The sequence below is a fragment of the Cavia porcellus genome, unplaced genomic scaffold (genome assembly GCF_034190915.1).
Source record: "Cavia porcellus strain 051 isolate PalLab524CR breed Dunkin Hartley unplaced genomic scaffold, mCavPor4.1 scaffold_3, whole genome shotgun sequence".
Lineage (NCBI taxonomy): Eukaryota > Metazoa > Chordata > Mammalia > Rodentia > Caviidae > Cavia > Cavia porcellus.
Genome location: NW_026947486.1, coordinates 66,599,857 through 66,625,015, shown reverse-complemented (window position 1 = coordinate 66,625,015; position 25,159 = coordinate 66,599,857). Strand labels below are relative to the sequence as shown.

General features: G+C 32.4%; 1 protein-coding gene across 1 annotated transcript in view; it reads right to left on the bottom strand.

Annotated features, from left to right (window-relative positions):
• Positions 1 to 1,055: 1,055 nt before the first annotated feature.
• Dnaaf6 (dynein axonemal assembly factor 6) overlaps positions 1,056 to 25,159 on the bottom strand; it is a 33,405-nt gene continuing 9,301 nt past the window's right edge. The window contains exons 5-8 of the mRNA XM_063245571.1: positions 23,681 to 23,786; positions 21,224 to 21,320; positions 6,120 to 6,205; positions 1,056 to 1,221 (exon numbers count right to left, since the gene is read on the bottom strand). Of these exons, the coding sequence (XP_063101641.1) occupies positions 1,092 to 1,221; positions 6,120 to 6,205; positions 21,224 to 21,320; positions 23,681 to 23,786 (419 nt within the window). The 3' untranslated portion in view covers positions 1,056 to 1,091. The remainder of the gene's footprint in view (positions 1,222 to 6,119; positions 6,206 to 21,223; positions 21,321 to 23,680; positions 23,787 to 25,159) is intronic.

The window sequence follows — 25,159 nt, the reverse complement described above, 5'->3', positions numbered from 1 at the left end:
ATAAATTATTGAATAACATTTCATTGTTTTTGAAACTCTGTCTCATTGTATAATTGATATAACATAACCAATCCTCATTCATTTTTTTCTGAGTATGCTCTCTTCTAGATATAACTTGTACAAATTTGATCAATTTGAATGATAATGATCTTTCTAATTAGGACCAATATATAGGAGAAAGAGATACATTTTTCACTGACCATTGTTCTCTAGAGAAGAAAAATATTGGGTACTGCTTAGACTTGCCCCAGAATGGACATTTTAGATTGTAATCCTATATTCTTAAAATACAATGTTTAAAAAAGATGCTAAGAAAACAAAGCCATACACTTTTTTGGCACTGTAATTTCAAGGAATAAAATTCATAGACACAGCTTCCTTTCAGTTACTCCAACCCTCATCCAGTGTCCCCACAGAAGAAGGTCATGGCAGTAACTCAAATGTCAAATTCTCTTACTTTAATGCTTTAATACAATCATTTTACCCCAAAATTTCAGTCTATTCTTTCCATTTGATCAAGTCACAAATTAGATGTTTGGTAACTATATACATAGTTAACTCTAGAAAATATCTTCTTGAATATTTATTCTTTTAGTAATTCACACTAATGTGAGGAACATACGTTAGTTGTTCATCTCTGTTCAAGATTTATTCCTAGTTACTTCCACAGTGCTTCAGTGATGTGTGAGGTCAAGTTATACTAGGCTAAAGTATAATATATTAATAAATAATCATGAAATAATTTTATATAATAGTGCAGAAGAGTCAGGGAGTATAGGAATAATTCAGATATGTCCAATGAAGAAGAAATACTGAATCGAGAGAGCATAGAATTTGTAAATGTTCCATGCTTTGTTATAGTTGTCTTAAATGTCAAGAATTTGAACTGACTAAATATAAATATAGTACCACAAAAGGCATCACTGATAATTATTAGTGTAAAGACTTTTTGGTGCTGGGGATTAAATATCACTGGAATTGAGTGTTTCATTTTCCTAAATGTCAGAATACTTAAGAGAATATAGAAAAAAGTAGCATTAAAATTGTCATCAGTGTCCTTTTTATCAATTTTTCTCTTTATTCATACAACATCAGAAAAAATTAATAAAGTCCAACTCTCTTTTCATAGTCATGGTGACTTCTAGAGTCTCATTCTCTGGGACATAGAGTGCTTTAGCACTGCTGCATTCCACAGGTTGAGGAAGGTTTACCAACAGCTTCCTAAAATAAAATAAAAACCTAGAATTAGCTTCCTAGCTTTGAGTAATACAGCAGAAACAATATATATCATTACAATGTTTGAATCCCATCCTCAAGACAACACACCAATATTTAGACAACATAAATACAAGATCAAAAATATACTTCAATAATACAAACCAGGTTTGGGAGTTAAAAATGCAAGCAGATAGATAGCCAAGTGTGGTGGCACGTGACAGCAACCCAGCACTCAGGAGGCTAAACAGGAAGATCACTGAAAGTTCAAAGCCAGCCTGGGCTAGAAAGTGAGTTCAAGGTCAGCCTGAACTGCAGAGTGAAACTCAAAAAAGTTCAAGCAGTTGTTTGACTCTTTCTTTTTTAAAGTCAACCATGGTTATAGCCACCAAAATAGAACCATGAAAATTTTGAGGGCAGATATGTTGCCAGTCATATTTATGTGTGGATGGAATGTGGTTGACTGGGAAAAATCTGAAAACTGGAATGGTTCTTCTAATAGATTTTTAGGCTGAGTCTTCACTGCTTTGTAGTTTTTGAAAATCAGGACTGGAATGATTTCAATATCAGTTCAATGAAAATGTTTCTGTGCTTCTGATTGTTTCCTATTATACACTGACAAAAATTGTCTGTGATAAACTGATAGATTTATATTCCAGTTTATGACTGAGTTGCTGGATAGTTGTACGCTTTAGATGCATTTCTGGAATAAATATCCATAATTTTGTCCTGGAAGTATGAATCTAAATTATGTATGGTGTCAGCACATGCTAGAGTCTAAAGAAAATTAAATGCTTGACTCTCTTGTTATCTCAAATTCTCAGTAGATAAGGCCTGAATGTTTTTACAAATGGAAAGAAAAATTCTTTTGGCCCAAATCAGTAAATGAATGTGATATTTTTAGGTGTACTTCTTGGGTTCTTGAATTGACCATTAGCATTTGAAAACCAAACTCTTGAAAATCCATTCCCTCTACTCATTTGAAAAGACATAAGTTAAGAGCACTGGGCTTATTAAAGTATTTATTATACATTTTTAAAACCTAATGGAGAAATTTTCTTTGACTTTCATTCCATTACAGATAGGGCATGAGAAACAGACCTCTACCTGAAGCAATTAAATGGCAAAGTATTTTAATATAGTTAATGATAATTGGCATATCTAAAAAGCAAACACAAAAAACAATTAGAGTGCATCCATTAAAGCTATTTACAATCATATGCTGTACTAGAGTTGGATTTCTCTCATCTTTTATTCTGTAAATGATAATATATTCACTTTAAAAAGAAAGCAAAGCTTAATGTGGTAGCTTTGCAGTCAAAGACAAGAGAAAATGGTATTCCAATGATAATGTGCACTTTTCTGTCTACAGAGAAATAAACCGAAAAGAGAGAGTTAGTGGTTATTAAAATGATTCATCTATCCTTGCACTTCAGTCCTGCCTGAGAAATATGACTTCACATATTAAAAATCTGAAATAAAGAATTATGCAATTTATTTAGATTCTTAGGAAAAGAGAGGCATTTTTATCTAGTTTTGTGTCTGATCTGATATCTGTACAAAGAGTTATATTTAAACAAAATGAAAATTGTATAAATAATTATCCATGTATAATTCATTGAAGGATTGAGCTATATCTTATTTTGGTGTTTCCCTAGGGTTTAGCAATTTATACATGTTTTTTGAGTGCATAAATAAGTGAACAAAAAGCAAATACTGAGTCATTACAAAATGACGTTGGAATAATTACCATAGATGATATTATAAAATATAAATAAACACTCAAACACAATCTGTATGACTTTACATTGATAAAGTAACTGCTTCTAAAGAAGTTCCAATTTAGCCACAAACAAAATATTTATCCAGTATTAATTTTCACTAGAAACTTCTTAATGCGAAAAGTAATTGCTATGGCCTGTATCTAGATATGTCCCTATAAAACCTCAAGCAGTCATAGCTGGAGAGTTTCAAAGGTGGCTGGTTTAGGGTGTGTGAATGTGGATTAAAGGTGTGATAGTGGGATTCAGGAGGTGGATAATGGAAGCCCCACCTTGGCATTGATGACACTAGTCAATAGGTTTGTAGCCTGAATGGAATATTAAGGACAAAAGAAGGCAAGCTTGCTTTCTGTCACTGTTTGTTGCTAACTGGCTACTCTGCTATGCTATGGACTGTTTTTCTTTTTGATGCCCCCTTGATATGTCATCCTGCTTTGGAGCCAGCCCACTGGAGTGAAACCTCTATAAACTGTAAGAGAAAGTAAAATTTTTACTCATTTAACTTTGGGTGTTCGGTATTTTGTCCTAGTAAAAAGAAAATAAACTAACACAGAGTAATATATAAATGAATAATATGAAAACAATAATTTATCCATATAATGAACTCACGTTTAGATCCTTATATGCTTACATTTGTATTGTAGAGTTTATAAATTTATGTTTCTTGCAAGTTACTTAAATAAAGTACAGACTTGTTCTGTTCACAAACACATAACAGAATTGTTATTTTAGGCAATTAACGAAAATTATTTGATTCGTGCAATTAAAAATATTTGAGTTAAAAACAGACATGGCTTTTTTAAAGTTTTCTGTAGTGGACACAAGTATTTGCAAAGAAAGAAAAAGTGTAGAAATAGCTACGGAGCTTCAATTCAGCTTTTACAGAACTTAATTTTTAAGTATGAGGGTCTTTGAAAGTCAGTCAGTTCTCAATCTGAATTAAAGGAGCACAGCAAAGCTATGATTAATCTATAGCAGCATTCAACCAAAATTTAATTTACATTTATCTTTTAAGTATGTTTTATTATCACCTGTAAGGTATTCATTTATGATATTCTAGGAATTCACTTAGAAAAGTAATGAAACTTTGTATTAAGGTGAAGGTAGATTCTGGGAAATTATTATATCTTTTTCTGTTTTAACTACTCCACATTGAAAATTTATATGCCAGCAACAATTGAGAATAAATTAAGAATTCAACAAGCTATTTTTTGGTTATATGATGCTAAATATCTGGAGTTTATGGATAATTCTAATGCAACTGACTATTGTTTGAAATTACTAGTCAATTCAGTTAAAATAAGTTTACTTGTACATTATAGATACATGAATAAAATGTCCACTATTAAATCTTTCTTGATGTAGATAAGCATTCTGCTATAATATGCCAAAGTAAGGAATATAAGAAATTGTTACTGTCAATAAATTTAAAAACAATGTATTTCTAATATGATTTCATATTTTGACACAACTCTAAAGGACACTGAAATATTTAGGAAAAATGATAAACTCTATTTTTTGTTTAACCATACTAATTTTCTTAAGAGGTATTACCTCTCTGCACTAAGTATTTAATATATAAATATAGTACATGTATTTTTGCTTGTATATATAATGTATATCATTTAATATTTAACTGTAGCATACAAATAACCTAGTGTACACCACAATGCATATGGAAAAGTACCTTGATGTGAAACTTTCATTTAGTGGGTTCTGATAGATAGCTAGAATGACAGCATAGCCAAAACAGTTGCCTAAAGATTGATGGAGACAGTGAAAACTGTTCAGATAATGAAAACTAACTCCATCATGTAAGTGCAGTTTTATATATATGTGTGTGTGTGTGTGTGTGTGTGTGTGCGCGCGCGCAGTTTTAATATTCATGCAAATATCATAGAAGTCTGACTGTTTAACCAATTTTTCTTGCCAAGGTTGTTTTCAAGAGTAAATACCTGTACAAAACACAATGAAAAGAGCAAGATACTTACTACTAAAGTAGTAAGAACAATGAATGACATTTTTATAATATAAGACTTTTTTGGCAAGAATGTATTTTTGAACTGATAGAAATAATGAAAAAATATTTCATATATATTTATTTGTAGATCATTTTTGGTTAAATGTTTCTGCTATAAAAATCAAAATTAAGCTATGTATGTACATTGCATAGCTTACACAGCTTATTGTAAGAGGGATCTGTTTATTATTTTCTCAAAGCCCTAAGCTCAGCAAAGGAAAATTGTAAGTACTGATAAGGGAAAGAAGAAAATATCCCAGCACTCCTGCTTCCTGAGTCCATGAGTCCTTAAGTAACAGAGAAAGGAAAACGGCAATCAACCAGTGTGTGCTGTTATACATCTACTTGAAAAGTGAATTCAGCAGTGAGGTATTTAGATGTTTAATCTAAAATGCACCCGGTTCCATTGATTCCCTTTTTTAAGAGTTAATTTTTGAGAGACAGGACTGATTTATCCATGCTTCAAAAGGAATATTTCATATCATAATTTTACTCTGTGTTGTTTGGGGAATATTATTTTAATGTATATAATAAAAAGACTATATCTGAGAATACAAAAATGTTTAAATGAATTATTCTATCATCTGTACTACTTTACATGTATCCACACAAACTGAGGATCTAGTGATAGATTACTTGTTAGAATTTTTGTTTTAAGTAATTAATAAGGTTTTGTTGAACTTTTATTTTTTATTGAATTTTATGTGAATATAATGACATTTTTATCTACTAGCCCCACAACATCTAAAAATTTTAAAGGTAGTGCTTCTCTTATGTTTTCACTAAACAAAAAAAATCACATTTAAGACTTGCAACTTTAGGGATTTTCATTGTAGCTATTTATTCTGACACATAAACTGTATCTGAATGTCAAGGTTTATGTTTTGATGGCACCAATCCACTTGAAATATATAAATTCAAAATATAAAAAATCAGGTAATTGAAAATACATTTGTACTTGCATCAAAATTTAAATGAATAACTGAAATTTCACTTTTGTTAGGACTTTAGACAGTGATACAAAACAAATGTATACACTTTTAAAAAGAGTATTTACTAAAGACTTATTGTGATGTACCATTCCGGTTCTAAATTTTGCTTACTTATTAGGTGTACGAAGATCAAGAATTGTCTCCTGGATATCAATTTGAATTTCAGAAGAGTTTGTATTGGGCAGTTGAATTTTAACCTGAGAGAAAATGAGAAGAAAAGATACTGTCATTTTCTGGGTTCAAGACAAAGTTAGTTTGGAATGTGTACAAATATATGAGGAAAGAAAAACTAATATTTATTAAGCATAGACTATGTGTCAAGTAATGCTCTTACCTTGTATCAATCTTGAGAAGCAAGAATTATTATGCCCATTTTATAGGTGAAGAAGCAGAGCAGTTTAGTTAGTGTAACTATCCAAGGGCAACTATCTGTAATTTTGCTAAAGACTATCTGATTCCAAAGCTATATAAAGCAATTATAGTGATGCACCTATTATCATCATTGTCTAAAGTGCACTGTTAAGAGTTGGTGGGCACCTTGGACTACCTTTCTACCAATGAGTCATTTATATGAACAGATTTATTTGTCATTTAAATGTGGGCTGGTGATGCCATCTCATAGTTTCTGGGTAGTAAGTATCATACATATTTCTTAGGGAAGTTCAGGAATCCAGAAAATGTTGCTAAGATAACAAAAGTGAAATAACAACGTGAACCCCACCTGTCCAAAAGACTAATTACTGATTTTCAAGATTTCACTTACAAATAGCTCATCTCAGTTACTCCAAGTTCAGCAGTTCCCCTGTTGTGTATATACCCAAGAGCACTGAAAACAGGTGTTCAAACCAAAACGTGCACATAATGTCTCTGCTCACAGCAGCACTAGCTACAATAGTCAAAAGTTATAAGCAATCTAACTATGCACCAACTGGTGAATAATAAAACAAAAGGTAGTATAGCCATGCAATGTCATATCATTCAGCTATAAAAAGGTATAAAATACTGTTGTACTGATTAACCTTGAAAACATTACACTAAGTGAAAGAAATCAAGCACTAAGATTTTTATATTTCTATTTACTTATATGAAATGTCCATGGTAGAAAACTTCATAGAGATGGGAAGTGAACTAAGGTTTTTAGGAGCTTCAAGGATGGGGAAAAGAAGGAATAACTGCTTAAAGGTGTGAGATTTGAGATTTCCTTTGGGGCTGGTGATATTGTTTTAAACTTAGAATGTGGTGATGACTGCACAAAGCTGTACATACACTACTGGAAATGTCATTGGTGAATGTGTATTTTACTACAGCACAATGTCTCATCTCTCTCATTTACAGTCTTACATTCTTGATGAAACTTTGTGTCTGTGTGTGTGTGTGTGTGTGTGTGTGTAAGAGAGACAGACAGACAGACAGAACATGGCATACAGTTTTTTGTAAACAAAATGCAGCATCAAGTTCAGGAAAAAATGAAGTCATCTCTAAAGTAAGCGAGATTTGAGACATTTAGACATTTCATGACTGGTATGGCCAAACAAAAGCAGCAAGTTATGAGGAAAATATATGTCAAATAATTAGTGGGACAAATTGGAATTTCTTATAAAAGCTTAAAGTAGTTAAACATGTTTTTGTGATATAATGTAGTAAACCAACACATGCTTGTGAGTTATATTTTATTAAGTCTGCATTTAAACAAATATGTGAAAATGAAGTGTAGCTCTAGAGACGCTACTATATAAGTAGTTTCTATGATTATGTTTTCATTAAAATTATCTTCCAGTTTATATTTCAAAAATTCAGATCTTCATAATTGGAGATGCTTTAAGTGCAATAAATAAAATATTTTTCAAAAAGGCAGCTAAAATTGCTGTGATTCAAAGTATGTGAGCCTTTTATAGGACAAAATAAATCCATTTATTATAATAAGATTCAGGTTGATAGTGAAATTGATATGTTCTTTAATCTCTCATTTTGACTCAGCATCTGGATGAAGGAATGCAAATATTTATTTCTTTACTTTGAAATATTTAGCTCTTTCAAAGTAAAATATTATTTCCCTGAAGTTAAATGACAATTGAAGAAGAAAAAAATAACAATTTATGTGGAATTTAGATATAATTTGAGTTAGAACTTCAAAGTGGTTCTTAAAATCATTTGTAGTTCTAGGAAGAGTAATTCAGAAACAATCTCATTTTTCTCTTAAGGAATTTAAATTATATACTAAAATGATTTCAAAGGAGGAACAGGAGAAAGGACAGATTAGGTAGAATGAAGCACATTAATATCTTATAAGATAGATTTCATGAGGGATTGTAACAGAAAAATCCTGCTGAGACATGAATCTGATTTTACTAATTAATACTTTTATGAATACTTGGGAAACAGACAAGGCTATTAGTTGACCTCTAACTGACTGTGCTCAAGACCAGTTAGTTAACTAATAATAAATCAAAGGTGCTACTGACAAATTTAAAATAACTGATGCTCTTTTCTTTGTTTAAGATGCAAACTGAATTCATTTTTAAGAAAGAATTACTTTAATAGCCAAGCTAAAGAAAACTGCTAAGGATTTCATGGGGAAACTTTCCATTTTGAGGAAGCTCAACCTTTAGAATTAGACTTGAGTTTAAATCCTAGTTCTGTCATTTATCAGTTATTGTTTGTTATTTATGGTTCAAAATAACAATAAACCTTTATTTCACACATTTCCTATGATTCAAGAATTTGAGAGTGGCTTAGCTAGATAGTTGTGGCTTAGGGTCCATATGAAGCTGTGGTCAAGATCTTGGCTGAGTTGCAGACATCTGAAATTTTGACTGGAGCCAGGCAGTTTACTAACATGGCTGTTGGCAGGCGGCCTCTGATCTTACTACAAGGACTCTTCTGTAGGGCTCTTTGAGTGTCTTATAATTCTACAGCTGTCTTCTCTCCAGAATGAATGATCCAAAAGATCAGGGTAATACTTCTAAAATGCAACCTCAAAAATTACACTCTTTCATTTTTGTAGTATCTTATTGGTTATACAGACCAACCCTATTCAAAATGAGAGGGTAGTATATAAAGGGAAGAACATCAGAAGGTGAGAATCATTGGGGCCACTTTAGAAGCTGACTGCCACTGTATCCATCTCTAACATTAGTGCAAACAAAGGCTTTTGGGGCTTGTACTTAAAAAGTAACAGAAGAAAGGTGCACAAATTTAAGGTTTAGTCAATCTCATCTTCCCTGATTTAGCTTTCTTCAAGCAAGTTGTCAAAATCTACGTGGTTAATTCAACTTGAGGCTTTCCTGGAGAGAAGTAAAGGTAGGTCAAAGTGTTTACAACTTATTTTCAAAGGTCTTCATTTATCTTCTCATATAGGTTGCAGTACAGCTGACTCACTATATTAAAGGCTCTTAGGTGGGGGACACTATTGTGGTACTATTATTTTGAGGTTGGGTTTTTATTTTGGTTTGTATTGGAGATTAAAATTAGGGCATTTGCACCAAACTGCATCCCTGGCACTTTATTTTTTTTCTTTTGAGATAGGTCTCTTTAAGTTACAAAGTTGTACGCACTGGGCTCAGATCTTTAATCATCCTGCCTCAGTTTCCCAGAGTGTTAAGGTTATGGGAGTGAGCCATTGCACTTGACCCATTTTGATTTTAAAATATTTTCTTTCCTGTCTTATAAGAGATGTACAGGACAAGATGATCCCTGGAAGACGATATTCTTATAATCTGTAAGTGATTAACACAGGCATCCAGCTCCCCAGATAAGTATACACGTTCTTATTACAAGATGTGTAAAAATTGACATGAAATTTTCAAAATAACAGGTGCTCCATAGAGCTCATCCATCCTAGCTTTTCTGTTGAACTGTCATTTCAGCACTATCAGAAAAGAAGACTAACTTAAAAATATCTTATATATAATTTGGACAGAATACAATATTAAAATATCAACTAAGATTTTGTACCTAAACTTTGGAAGAAAATCTAACTTAATATATGGTTTATAGAGATAGTAAAAATGTTTCTATTTAATATAAATACAAAATATCCCCCAATACATTTGATTCTTAAGAAATGAGATTGAGTTCTGTTTAAAACTAAATGACATAAGGAAAATTTAACATAAAATCATGAGTAGATTTCATTTTGTTTTTTGTTTTTTCTGAGGTTTTTTTTTGTTGCTTTGTTTTGTTTTGAGACTGAATCTGCTATATAACTTAGGCCTTGAACTCACTATATAGACCAGGCTGGCCTTTAACTCATGGTAATCCTTCTGCTTCAGCCTCCCAAGTGCTAGGATTACAAGTGTGCAGCACCACATCCAGCTTCATTTTGAATTGTTTCAATAATCTAATTTCCCATTGTTTAACAATAGAAAAATATGTGAGACTTTTTTCTCCACTGATCCATACTAAATAGCTTATAAAAACTCTCATGAACAATGGTAAACTGTAGGAAAATAAAAAACATTAAAGGTGATGGACCCGTATTTGAAAATTATATATATATATATATATATATATATATATATATATATAAACTATACACTTATAGTTCAACACTAGCTCATAAAACCAATAGATCATCTTCTTAAATTAATGTGTACTTTTACTATAATGTTACTACTTTTAAGAATTCCAAGGGCGGGGAATATAGCTCAGTGGCGTAAGCACCTGCCCAGCAAGTTCAAAGTCGTAAGTTCGAGTCCTCAAAATAGTAAAAAACTAAAAATAAAGAGTTCTAGTAACACATTGCCGTATCTCTCCTTTTTAGAAAAAATATTTCCCACAAACATGGCTTGTCTTCTGTCACAAGAGTCAAGAGTGAGCCCGCAGCACATTCTGGAGTAAAATTACTTATCTTCATCCCTAGTCACTCATAACTTTACCACTACTATCTACTTGAGACAACTTGAGCAGAACTATGCTTTTATTTGTATTTGTCAACAACCACAAGATTCCTAAGTCACTCCCTATCACCTAATAATTACCATATAGATCTTCATATGTCATTCTGCTTGTTTCCTATCTGTCATCAACTTATGAAACTCTTCCATTAGGTCCTTTGAAACACACAGATAAGAGGCAAAATTATTGAAAAAGAGGAGATGAAATGATCATTATCTGAGGGGAAAAAAGTCCAGGTGAAATGAACAAAAAGGAATGAGGAAAAATAGCTTGGTATATTGGAATATCAGAAAGAATATCAGAGTAAGTAGAATACAATGAACAAGGGAGAAACTGTGACATCAGATGAAACTAAGATCATATAAAGATCAATATGTATAGGAGCTCATTGGTCAAGATGAGTTTGAATTTTGTTCTAACTACAGTAAAAAACCATTGCCAGTTCTGAGGAAATGAGTAACATGATCGGATTTACTTTTAAAAAGCATTTCTTACACTCTGTGTGGAAAGCCTATAGGGATGTGAAAGTTGAGGCAAGGAGAGTATCATAATGGTCCAGATGAGAGAGATGACAGCTGTATGTAAATAAAGGTAGTTGTGGTAGTAATAAAAATTGAATGGATTTAGAATATATTTTGAAGGGAGATCAAATAAGATTTACTGATGAATTAAAGGCCTACACCCAAGGTGTAATTTTGGTTTTTAACTTGGACAACTGGGTGAATGTCATTTCCCTGAAGAAGAATGATACTTGAACAGAATAACAGTTCTGATTTGAATGTGTCAGATTTCAGTTCCTTATTAAGCAAGTGGGAAATGCCAAGTAAGTAGTTGGTTATTTGAAACTGAAGCTCTTGAGAGATGTCAGTAATTGAGAGATAAAGGGCATTTAAAGCATTGGGACTAGATGAAGAGAGAACAGATAGAGGAAAAGAGACACAAATCAAAGTTCAAGAGAACTAAGACAAAAGGGGAAGAACCAGTGATTTGGAAACAAAATAGGAGGGACTCCCAGTGGTTGGGAAGAAAACTAGGAATGAGATCATTGGTTACAAACTTTCTTTTTCTAATCAGTGCTTCTAAATTTGAAGGAAGAAATAATGACACTTTTTATGTAGGACATATCCTCATTTTTTAGGACTGTCCCCTTATCACAGAATTTAAAACATCTCTGGCTCCTGAGTACTAAATAAAAATAATACCTTGTAATTATTGTGATAACTAAAAATGATCCCAGTCCTTTTTTTAATATTTCTTTTTCTTTCCTTTTCTTTCTCTTTTTGGGAGGGAGTGGAAGTCCTCACTCTGTAGCCCAGGATGGCCTTGAGTTCATTACATAGCCCAGACCAGCCTCAAACTCATGATCCTCCACCTCAGTCTCCCAAGTGCTAGAAAAAAATATGAAGATGTAAAGGTTACAACTGAACAATATTCCATCCTTCTGACTACTTCCTCTTTCTTTATTCTAGGGTTTTTTTTTTTTTTTTGTCTTTTTGAGACAGGGTCTTGCTATGCAGTTGAGGCTGGCCTTGAGCTCACTTGGTAGACCAGGCTGGTCTTGAACTCACAATGATCCTCCTGCCTCATCCTCCTGAGTGCTGGAATTACAGGCATGAGCCCCCACACCCAGCTCTTATTCTAGTTTTTGAAATACACATCACATAATTGTTATCTATAGCTTCTCTTATCCCACAATAGAAGAACATAATTCCTTACTCTTGTCTAACTTTAACTTAATACCAATTCAAATTTTCCCATCCTTCCTATCTCACTGGTCTTTCCATCCTCAGGGAACAATGACTGTTATTAACATCTATAAGATCAACATTTTATGTTTCATATATCATCCTTTTTTCATGCCTCAATATTTGTATATTTCACATATCTTAATTTGTTCATCCTTCATGTGCTTATTGATACTTTCCAACCTAAATTGATGAAACTGCTTTTATGGAATCAAAAGATTTCAGTTTCAGCTTGAGGATTCTGGACCATGTGACACAGCCATTTTTGTGAAACCTCAAAATGGCTTCAAAATATAAAATTACTTATTTTTTATCAAGTAATATATATATATATATATATATATGTATATATATATATATTACATCATTTTTAATCTCTGACTTTAAATCCATCTCTCAATTTCTCTGTATTCCATTAGTGGAAACTTTTTCCCAACTCTGCTAATTTTTACATTTTTTAACAATTTAAGTGATGGTATTTTCACAATCAGAAATGTATTGAGTTTACCAGTAGTGGTGAAACTGTAGTATATGTGCTGCAGTGAGTTGTTTATCACTGAAAGCTCTAACAGGTTAGCTATCACTGGTCTATACAATTAAATTAGCTTTTAAGGGGATCCGTAGTCTACTTCCTACTCCTACCATCATTATGAAGAAGTGCTATGATATTAACTGTAAATGTATATATGTTATTCAGAGAACTATTAGAAATTCAATTGAAGATTTATTGTGTTGCCTGGAGCTGATAAAAGGAAGTCATATCACAGCTCAAATATCCTTCTCCCTGTCACACTGTCTGCTATATAACTGACCAAGCAAGGTCAGCAAAATCGGGAAGAACAAAACAGGGGTCCATTCTCTGAAATTTTAAAAGGAAAAGAAAATCCATTTTATTGTCAAGAAGCAAAGTCTCTGTATTCATTAAAAGGAAACTAATATATCTGTTCAATAGAGAAATCAGGATTTGAGAAGCAGACCACTCAAGAAACAAACGAAGTCTCAGAAGATGAACAGACACTTTTTTCAGAATGACTGGTGGCCCTTTCTGAGATAACTACGTGTGATAAGCATGATTGCTAGTTGTTTCTGCCAGACTGACTGACTTCTATCCCATCCTTAGCTCTTCTCCTGTCTTCATTGAGGTTTGGAGATGGGAAGAAGACTCATATCCCAGGGTGGAGATGATGATGAATAAAGAAAAACAAAACAATTTAATGGTTTGTTAAATCACATAAAAACATGCCCCTGTCCATATAGATCCTCAAAGGGGAGCACAAATATATTATGTATCCATTCTAATTCAAAGAGTATCAAGCTATGTGCAAGATGCTTTTCCCCTCTCTTAAAACAGTGAGTCACTTAGCAGAGAGAATATCAATGATTCTAACCCCATTTCTGTTTGAATTTTAGAAATAGTCTGCTGTTTAAATACCCATGAGTGAAAATAGGAATCCACTGACCTAGATCCCTAATGCACTCATCCCACTTCTTGCCATAAATAGTCCTATGGAGAAGCTAAGCTATCTTCCTACATACCTTGGATACCTATAATTATTTTCTATACTCCTCAAGTGGCACTTGAGTCTAGTATCTCAGTCAGTCCTGTTTTCAGGACTATGCAGGGTCCCATAGTTTCTTACCATGTTTCCATAATGGATTTTTAATTTTCCTCATCATCTTTCTATCTTTAAATCTTTCACTAGCCCAATTTCACTGCAGTGATGTAATTTGCCTTATTTATCATTATTGGGCCTAGAAATGGAATGAAAATTTATAACGGCTGTTTGAACTGTCTTTGATTTTTTGTACCATTCCTGTGAGTCTCTTATTTTTTACCTCGTTAGCCTCATTCCAGGAATTTTCATAATATTCCTCTTAAGTCTTTTCCCTAAACATACACAAGATACACAAGTAGGCACACAGACACACACGCACGTGCACACACACACACTTCTTAAAAGCACATCTACTTTATTCCAAGCCTGATGCAAAACCAACATTCTGTGTACTGTGTGCCTCTAACATCTGCAGAGAGCAAACAGCATCAACTCTGAAAATCAGCACCCCTAGTTCCTTTCTTCTTGGATTCCATATATATTTGTTTCTAATAGCCTACTGAAAATTTCTCCCCAGTTTTCCCACAGGCTCCTCAAAGAATGTAATGAAAACATAGTGTCTTTCTCCAAGAACTTTGTCTTCTTTTTGTACTCCATGCCTCACCCCCACAACACACAAAGCCATCCTTTGATTGCTATGCTGCCCTCTCAAAAATGATAGATGATAATTAAAAACTGTAGAAGGCAAGGATTAGCAAAAAGAAACAAAAAATACCTCTAAATTTACCACTTAGAGACAATCACATTCCATTCCCATGACTTGACAAAATCCATTATTATTCGCTTACTCATTAAGCTACAAATCTGACTCCTGCTTTCTCCTTTACATATCACATTCAACCACTTTCCAAATCTATCAATATCCACACCAAAATGTCTATAGAAACCATTATTTTCCTTCCATTCCAGCTGCCACAGCCATGCTTATTTCTTTTGCTTGTAATAATGCAATTGCCAGTTTCCCCAAACTCACTTATCTCCCATCATAATCACCATTAAATTCTGTGTTCACACTGCTAATCGAGTTGTTTTGAAATATGCATCCAACTGAACTCACTCACTTTAAAACATTCACTAATTCCAATGCCTAGAAAATAAAGTCCAAAATTTGTAGTGCTTTAATCTGTATAGGTAGTTTAAACAGTAGAATTTTTTCCTTCACGATTCTGGAGGCTGGAAGGGTGCCAGTTTGGTTGGGTTCTAATGAGGTTCTTTTTTCTGACGTGTGGAAAGCTACTTTTTCTCTGTACCATCACATGACTGAGAGGGTAAGAAAAACCTCCAGTGTCTCTAATCCCATCATGTGGGTTCCTCATTACTCTAAACTCCATTGCATTTGGGGTTTTAGGGTTACAGCATATGAATGAGAGAGATACAATTTAGTACGCAGCATGTGGTCTACTAGTCAAGGGCTTACGCAGCTAGTCCTAAGTCACTTGAGCTTTTCATCTTTTGCTTCTCCACAAACTATTATCTGTCCTTCAAATGTCTGAGTCAAATGCTACCACTACTGTTAAGCCTGTATGGGCTTCCCATCTTTGCATTCATACCAGTTTGCCAATGTTTGTTCAAATTTGTTACGTTTAAAAGTGTGATCTTAAGCAAGTTACTTAACTTTTTGGGCTTTAACAACTTCATCTGTTTTCTTTCTTTTCATTTTATTTTATTTTATTTTTTGGTGTTGGGGACTGAACTCACAACCTTGCGCTTTCTAGGCAGGTGCTTGTGACACTGAGTTAAATCCCTGGCCCACATCTGTTTCCTTTTCTTTTTCTTTTTCTTTTTTTTTTTTTCTTTTTTGTACCAGGGATCGAACTCATGACCTCACTCTTGCCAGGCAGGTGCTATGCTGCTGAGCTAAACCCCCTGCTGACAACTTCATCTGTAAATGGAGCATCATCTATAAAAATGGAACATCTATTTCATAGAGGTGATATGGAGATCAATGGGTTACTATCCATAAAGTTCTTAGAGAAATGCCTAACATGTATAAGCATTATATAAATCATTTGTTTCATATTATATGTTAAGTAAAAACAATGAAGACAAAAATGTTTATTCATACCATGTAAATGTAGAGCCCTCCATAACACTCTAGTGACCTTGCACTATCCACGTGTGCCACATAGGCAAGGCTCAACTACAATATGAATCAGATCTTGGCAGACCAGCTTGAGGTCTTCCCAGAACATAGAAAAATAGGAAAAATCTTTTAGCAGCTATCTCAATGCTGTTTCTTATCTGCTTCTGTGCCTGTGTGGAAGGCTCCTATCTTGCAAGAGACAGCAATGAGACAGTTTCTCACACTACTCCCTGTTCTAGTAGGGTACAGAGCTTTCCAACTCACTACTATAAAATAACTAGCTGTAGTCTAGAATTGGCTCTTGAGCAACAGATTCATGTTAGCTGCCATCTGACCTCTTTGTCTTGATCATGTGGGCAAAGGGATACCAGGATCTTGCTAATGCTGTTTAAGTAATAAATTTGTTTCTTTTGGGAGGTGGGAGTCACTGTTTCCTTATTAGATGAATCTATTAAAGTTTGGCAAAGACCACCCAGTAGCTCCAGCTACACTATCGCTCCAAGACTGCTTGATGTTTTGACAGTAAACAGTTTTGCCTTGAAAAAAGGAGAATCTTACCTACTTTGTTCAACAATGTGTATCCAGTGTCTGGTTCGTATTATACATAGTAAGTGCATAATAATAGCAAACAGTGATGCATATGTATTCAAAGATATATAATAAAGGATGTATATTAAGCTTTTTGTTGGAAAACTTGATTTTTCATTTATTTACAAATGTTATCTTTTATTAGTATATGTTTGCAGTATAGATATTTTATAATCATCTTGGCAAGTGAGTTCATATACATAACACAGTTTGCTCTTCTTTTAAATCCCTTTCCCTCTTGTCTTCCTCCCTTATCCTCTAAGTCTTCTTTCCTCATTTTGCTCACATTGATATTTCTAATTTTATCTAATGTTTATGACATATAATGTTTATATTCATTGAAGTTATTAGGTTCCTGTATATGTCATATTTCTATTTACTCATTTCCCTTTCTCCTCCCCCTTCTCCTTTTACCCACGTTCTCTTGGACCCCTTTCCATTTCCAAGAGATCTATCTCCTTATCACCTCCTATCCATCCTTTATTGTGCTCTTTGTTTGTATTTTGCCATAGTCAAATGAGAGATACTATATGATGTTTAAGCTTCTGCATTTGATTTATTTCACTCAGCATTATATTTTCCAGGTGCATCTATTTTCCTACAAATGTCTCAAATTTGTCCTTCTTTATAGCTATGTAATATCTCACTATTTATAAATAACATATTTTCTTTAATCATCTGTTGATGGATATACAGGATGCTTCCAGGATTAAGCTTTATTAATTGTGCTCCTATAGATATTGGTATGCATGTGTCACTATAGTACAATGTCTTTAGATCTTTGGGGAAGTTATATCGAAGGGAGATAGATGGCTCATATGGAATTTCTAATTCTAGTTTCTGGATGAGTTTCCATGTGATTTCAGTAATGATTGTACTAGTTTACATTCCCACTAACAGTGTAGGTGGGTTCTTTTCTTACCATAGCCATGTCAGCACTTGTTATTTTTGACCTGTTGATTGTCATTCTTTCTAGCATTTTTAAAAATTTGCATTTCTCTAATGACCAGGGATGTTGAACATTTTTTCATAAATTTGTTGGTTATTTGCATTTCTTCCTCTGAAAAATGTCTGCTCATTTTACTTGCCCATTTCTTAATTGGATCTTTTATTTTAAGTGGTCTAATTTTTTGAGTTCTTTTGCATTTTAAATATCAGTTCTCTGTCCAAGGAATAGCTGTCATTTTCTTAACAGTGGGATCTTTGTAAGAAAAGATGGAGAATATAGATAGATAAAGAATGAAAAGGATAATAAAATAAAACAAAGCAGATGTGTTTTATGAGGTAAATATGTCACCTACAAAAAGACCCTCTAAGCCTATTATTCTTCCATTTATTTACACTACTATTCGATACCTTGTAAACATGTCTTTAGTCTCTAAACTGCAATATAAAAAGGAGAGACTAAATTAGTATTCTTCCATTTTAGACAACTAGTACCTTTTTAACCGAAGAAATGGTGGTTTTCTGTGTTTTATGTACTGGGCTATCTCATAAAATTATATTTGAATAAAAGACTTAGCAGCAAAAAGAAAAAAAAGTCTGCAAACCAGGTTTAGCTCCAGCTCTGAAATACCTATGTATAAAATAAGTATTTTTAATCTAAAAATTATAACATGATGATACTTGATAGCTATCAACCCGGGAGCAAAGCAGCAGAGAATAATAATAGGACAAGCAGAATTTAAATATGAAAGTTTTTAGATTTGGTGTTAGAAAAACAATACATTTTTAATTTAGATTTTGTTTAGCACCTTTACTTGATTTGGGATTAATAAATCTCACATTCTTATTTGGAATCCAGGAAGGGTAAAGAAAACACAGTGGTCCTTTTGAATTTTTAAAACTAAATAAGTCCTCATACTTAAACAAATTGTACTATTATTTTTTTACCTCATTTGAAGTAAGAGTTTAAGCAAGGATTTCTTTCTGAAAGTGTCTGGAATGAAATATTACATACAGAGAAGTTCTAAGATCCAAATAATATATTTAACCAATTCTAAGATACAGTTTTCCTCACATTTTAATGTTTCTGATGTTTGGATACATCACAAAATCAATGTACATATTTAATGTAGTAGTGCATTTACATTTTCCACAAAGCATTGTTACTAAATTATGGATATATTTATAATTTAATGATGTCTTAGATTCAAGGAAACATTATGTTATCAATAAGAATAAGAAGCATAAATTTAAGCAAAAAATGCTGGAGATGGTCCACACTTTTTCTTATTCTAAGTCTTTTATTCTTTTTCACAATACTGGGGTTCAAATGTTGGCCTTGTATATACTTGGTGAATGTGCTTCATACCCTCAACAAAAAATAGTGCTTTTAAAGAAAGAAAATTTACTTTTCAAGTCAAGTTGCCACTATACCACTGGCCATACTTATTTTTGTTCTTTGTTATATTCGTTGCTTATTCAAATATCATGCTATTTCATGTCTGGGTAAATTTCCATATTCTCTTACCTCTAGCTAGAATTCCTGGCTTAGAATGTTGTCTACTGTGAAAAGCTTATCTATCCACATTTAGTTGATTGCTCTCTGCTTTATATCACCATGTATGTGGTACATGTCTCTTTTTATGAACTTGCCATGCTGACTGCAATACTGTATCTTACCTTGTTTGTTGTAAATTTCCTGGGGACAATTTATTGTTTCTTATTTTTCTTCGTATCTTAATATTTAGGACTAAGTATTCAGTGGTTGGTAGGTGGTAACATTCATTAAGTACTGTATTTAAAGACTGAATAAATGAAGAATGAAAGAGAAAGAAAGTAAAGCAAGAGAAAAAAGAATAGTATATAAGAAGTAAGGTACAGTAATCCTAGAAAATGTTTCATTTGATGCTGCCCTTGAGTAGTGCCCATGCTGTATCCAAAACTTTCGAACTCCTAATAATGGATTCATAATTACCTACATTGAATTTAACTGCTAATAATAAAATTAATTCATTTATGTTAGCCTTATCTTGTGGCCAATCATAAATTCATTAGAGGAAAGAAGCAAGTCTTCTGTATAAACTCGAGCCTGAAATAAACTGTATAATCCTATTATGAGGAGTTATTTAGTTTCCAAGATTCTTTATTTAGTATACTTTTTAAAACTAAAACTAGTGGCAATTTGCATCACACAACTAGAAAGGCCACAATAATGTTCATTTATCTAGAGCCTGGAATTTACCCAGAGCTTACAGCAATCCCCAGTAGTAGACATCAAATACATAATTTTATAGTAATTTAAGAGAGAGAAGTTTGAATATTACTGGTAAAACCCTGGGAGCTAATTACATCAAGATCATTTGAAATCTTAACTCATTAGAGTTTTAAAAATCTCCTGAGGTGCTTAAAGTCACTATTCTCATTATGTTACTTGATTCAATTGAATGTCTTAGATTTTGCTAATAAGAGAAAAATTGAAGTTCATGCTAAAGAGAAGTTTCATTTAACGTTTTCTTAAGAAAAAATATGAAGCACTGCTATGGGTACCTCTGAATTCTATCATGTAAGAGAGAAAAAAAAAAAAAGAATCACAGCTCCAGATTTCAAAAAATAAACTTTTAGAATCAGTTACTTGTGTATGTTACCAAAATATATTGAATTCTACACTTTGGGTTTGGCCCAGACTTTTTAACAAGATCATTATGAGGGTCAAAGTTGCAGTAGTAAGGCAGTGTCATCGATACTGTTAATATTGCTATTATTATATAGAAACATTGATCTGGCAAAGGATGCTCCTCAATGCAGTACATTCAAGTAAGGGAGCCAAGCAACATTTTAAACATCTTCTTAGTAGTTTAAATCGGATGTTCAGATCCAAAACTTAAGAAGAAAGTAGTATTTAAAATCCCTAATTGCAAACTGAGTCATTACAAGAAATACATAGATAAGCAAGAAGATGATTGAGAGAAGGAAATTTTTAAAATTCTGATTGTCTATCAGTTCATCAGAAGGTAATAAATAGTATAGCATGCATGCTAAAAAGCTAGAATAAAAGAGTTTCAGGTCAATCAGATTAGATAGTTTTAATCAGATTAGAAATCATATATTGTCTCATATGATTTTATTATGCTTATTTGTAAATCTCATCAAATGTGTAAATGTAGTTGATTTTCCTATGTGTTATTATTTTAAACTGTCCTGTTATTCCCCTAAGACCTAAAACATAGCAACCACTATTTATGAAGAGTTTACAGCCTTGCCTTCACTATCATGTATATATATATATAGCAGTCAATCAATATAGGTATGATAATCATGCAAAAATGGAGAAAAAAGGCTTACCACTAGCTCCTGACAACATGCTGTTGAAGAGTCCTTTCTTGTCAATCCTAGGTATACATCCTCTGTTCCTACCTGCTGTTTAAATATAATCTCATACCTGAAAAAAGTCAGTGAGAATAGACTCTATTGAAGAAGCAATTTCCTATCACAGAACAAAAACTAGAAATGCATGAGTAAATGCTATTAAAAAATTTAAAGGACAAAATAAAGTACTGACTATTTTTCAGACATGTAATACAACATAAAAGAATAAAACTTTAGAAATGTAATAAAAACATTGAAAAGCAGGATATTCATTTTGTACTTATTTTGTAAAATAAAGTTTAACTTTTATACAAATAGTTTAACTGTTTTATACAATTAAAATGGATTGAAGGGACTTCTAATAAGATTAAAAGTAGAATGCAGTAGATAGAAAATTACTGGGTCCAAAAAACAGGGTTAGATGGATATATTGAAATCCTTCTCTGCTAACTTTGAATCACAGATTTAGAAAATCCAGATTAAATGCCTGACAATGTCTCTCAGTGTGTGGTACAGTGCTTACATAACATCTGTGAGACCCTGGGTACAATTCTAAGTACTGGAAAGAAGAAAGAAAGAAATTCAAAATTTAGTACTGTCTTATCATTTAAGTATATGGCTTTGGTAAACTCATTCACTCATAAGTCTTGGATTCTACATTTGTATGATTTATGGGAGGTGTGCATGGGTTTCAACTAAATGATCTCTAAGAAAACTGTATAATAGAAACACTGGTAATGTAGTCAGCACAGCTACCTATGTGTTTAGAATCATGCTATAGATTTATTAGTTCAATAAACTATCTTCCTGGAATGTCTTGGAGTTTAAGTAAGACCAGAAATAGGTAACTATTTCTGTATAGGTTTGCCTTGATGTCCCAAAGGTACCCCAGAGTCTGTGTATACAGAACCAAACTCAGTACTTCTCCAACCACCTATATTCCCTGTCACAGTTAAGGCTATCACAATTTACTCAGTCACTTAAGCTAGAAATCTCAGCATCTTTGCCACTTTCTTCTCATCCATTGTATTTAATCTAATACTAAATCTTCCTTCAAATTCTCAGTAATGACCCTCATACTTCACTGCAAGGCTAGTGCTTTAGTTGAGGCTCTTATTATCTTTTATATAGACAATTGCAATTCTTATTTTGTGAACTGCCTGCTATGGCCTTTACTCATTTTCCTCTTTACCCATTTGGATATTTTTTGAAATGTATTTTCCTAAAGAAAAAACAGTTAAAAATTTTATAAAGCAATTTTTTATGTCTTGACTGGAGTTAGTATTCATTTAAAACTTTTGTAGATATTTTCTTTAGATGACATAAAACATCAGAATGAAAAATGAAAATTTACTCAAATGTGGAGTTTGTAGCATGTGGATATGTGAGATTTATTGACTGGCTTACTCCTTACCTTTCATATGGATGTATGGGCAACACATAAACATAATCTGAGATTTAATTTATTTATTCTTAAAACAGACAGAAATGTTTTAAAATCTCCTTTGACTTTTTTAGTTTACACTTTTTTGCTGTTGTTTATTTGAAAGCTAGATACTTATTTTTAGTCAATTATCTGCAGTCTCCCACTATTTCTATTTTCACAACTCATACAGGAGATAGAAAGCATAGGAGTTTTGTCAAAGTATTAGGCAGTTTTGTAGTCAGGGTTAAAAAAGATACCAAGTTACATATCATAAAATAGTTTGTATTTAGTAAATACTGATTTTGTTGTTCTAGTTATTCTAAATAATCATGATTTTAAATTAAATATATTTAAAACAGCTTACCCATTAATTTCATCGATGTATCATAATTATACTTTAAATCTTAAAATGTAACAGACATTTTCAAAGTCAGAATGAAAAGTAATTTTTGTTATAATTCTAAATTTTATATTTATGACATAATAATTTTGAAAAAATTCAAAATAAAACTCAAATCGTACTTGAAAAATATACTGCATACTAAGCATAGTCTTGAAATATCTAATAAGTAAATCTGAGTAATAATTGATAAATGGAGGAAGGACATAGCCTTTTACTGAAATTACAGAACACTGAATAATTAAAAGCCAATCTTTGACACATAAACATAGTATTATAATTTGGTTTCTATTAATTCTTGCAACTTGGTGAGATGTTTTTCACCTACTGTTCCAAAATAGACAATAGACAGTATAAATATATAGTGGAAATGATTACTGTATATTTTTTTCATTTTTAGTAGGTAAGTACTAAAAGGAAAGTGTTGTGTTTTATTATTTGCTTCTACTCTAGAAGGGGAAAATCACTATTATACCCACTTGTATGTGTCACCGTGATTTTATATTCTGTGTGGTATGTTACTTTATAAATCTTGTCAAAAATAGAATATCAGATGATACATCTAACTTAAACTCCTTAAACACATTCTTGGCTTTGTTTGACTTACTCTGGAATTTCTCGAACATCCCACACATCATCATACTCTGCTCCTTCTGGAACCTCTTCTGGATTCCAGATGTCCTCATTATTTTTTTCACTGGTTTGAGGGATGACTAAAAAGAAGAACAGCAAGCTGAAGCTGTTGATTTGTTTCTTCCACTAAATGGTTCATATTCATTATACCATTTTGGAATACTTGAAATAAAACGTGCTCTATTTGTAATCACTAGCTTGGTTGTTCGGTCCAAACAAGACTGCATTATAATAACTGATTTATATTATCAATACAGACCAGTACATTGTAGAATTGTAATAATAATTGATAAAATACATAAATAAAAAGATGACAATAAGATATTATATAATCCAGTTGCCTGGAAATAATCAATTTTGGCATTCTGGTGATGTTTATCTTTCTATTCTTTTTCTCTTCTCTCTCTCTCTCTCTCCTTCCACTTTCAAGTCTCTGTCTCTCTATATACATAACGCATAGATATAATTATATAGGCAAATATGCAAAGAAACATTATACAATTTTAAGAAACATAATAGGATTATGTGCAAAATATTTTTGTATAGAAGAAAAAGTCACTATCTCATTTGGATAGGAATATGTTATCTTGTATTTTGCTTAACTATATAAAAACCCTTTTATCACTTTTCTTTGCAAGCACAACATATTTTTAAAAGATAATATGAATAAAAAGTAAAAGCACCGGATATAATGATTATTTTTAAATTCAATATCTTTCTCATGTACACATAAACCTTAAAGAAAATCTCTATCACTTGTTCTTTATACAGTATCAAGCGGGTGCTTAGATTTCTATAGTGATCTTTAATTGTTTAAAAGCAGACAGTTTCCATTAGGCATGCAAAAACCGAGCTTGAATTTGTTCTATTGTGGCATCAAATGGAGACCTGCATTAGGTGCAGAACATTGAGTCCTTTCAAGTATTCCCAGAAATGCGCCTGATTGTCAGGTTTTCAATTCTGCTAATTCTTTTTAAATTATCTGTTTGTATCTAGCATGGGCTTTCCAAAGCATAAGTACAAATTTATATCTAGCATCTTATATGTAACTCATTACTTTCAAAATTCAGTGATTATTAGTGCTACATTATGGGAACTATGATCAGCATAGAAATACATCCAAATCTGAACCAATGTACCATATAGTGAATATCTCTCCCACAAGACAAATAGCCTCATGTGCATGTGCCACAATAATAACTGAAAATTTAGAACCACCCTCAGACCTCATTTTAGACATTATTTTCAACATTTTTCCCAGCTAATCTTTTACAATTAGCAAAAATGGGCAAAATTCACTTCCTTTCCTGCCCATTTTCTAGTAACTGTGATCATGATTAACAAAATTGAAATCTTCTATATTTTTAAAGGTTTGTAAAGTGTTCAGCTCTAAAAATCTGTAGGACAAAATGCTAGGAAACACTAATAATTTTATTTATTTCAGGTTTTTTGG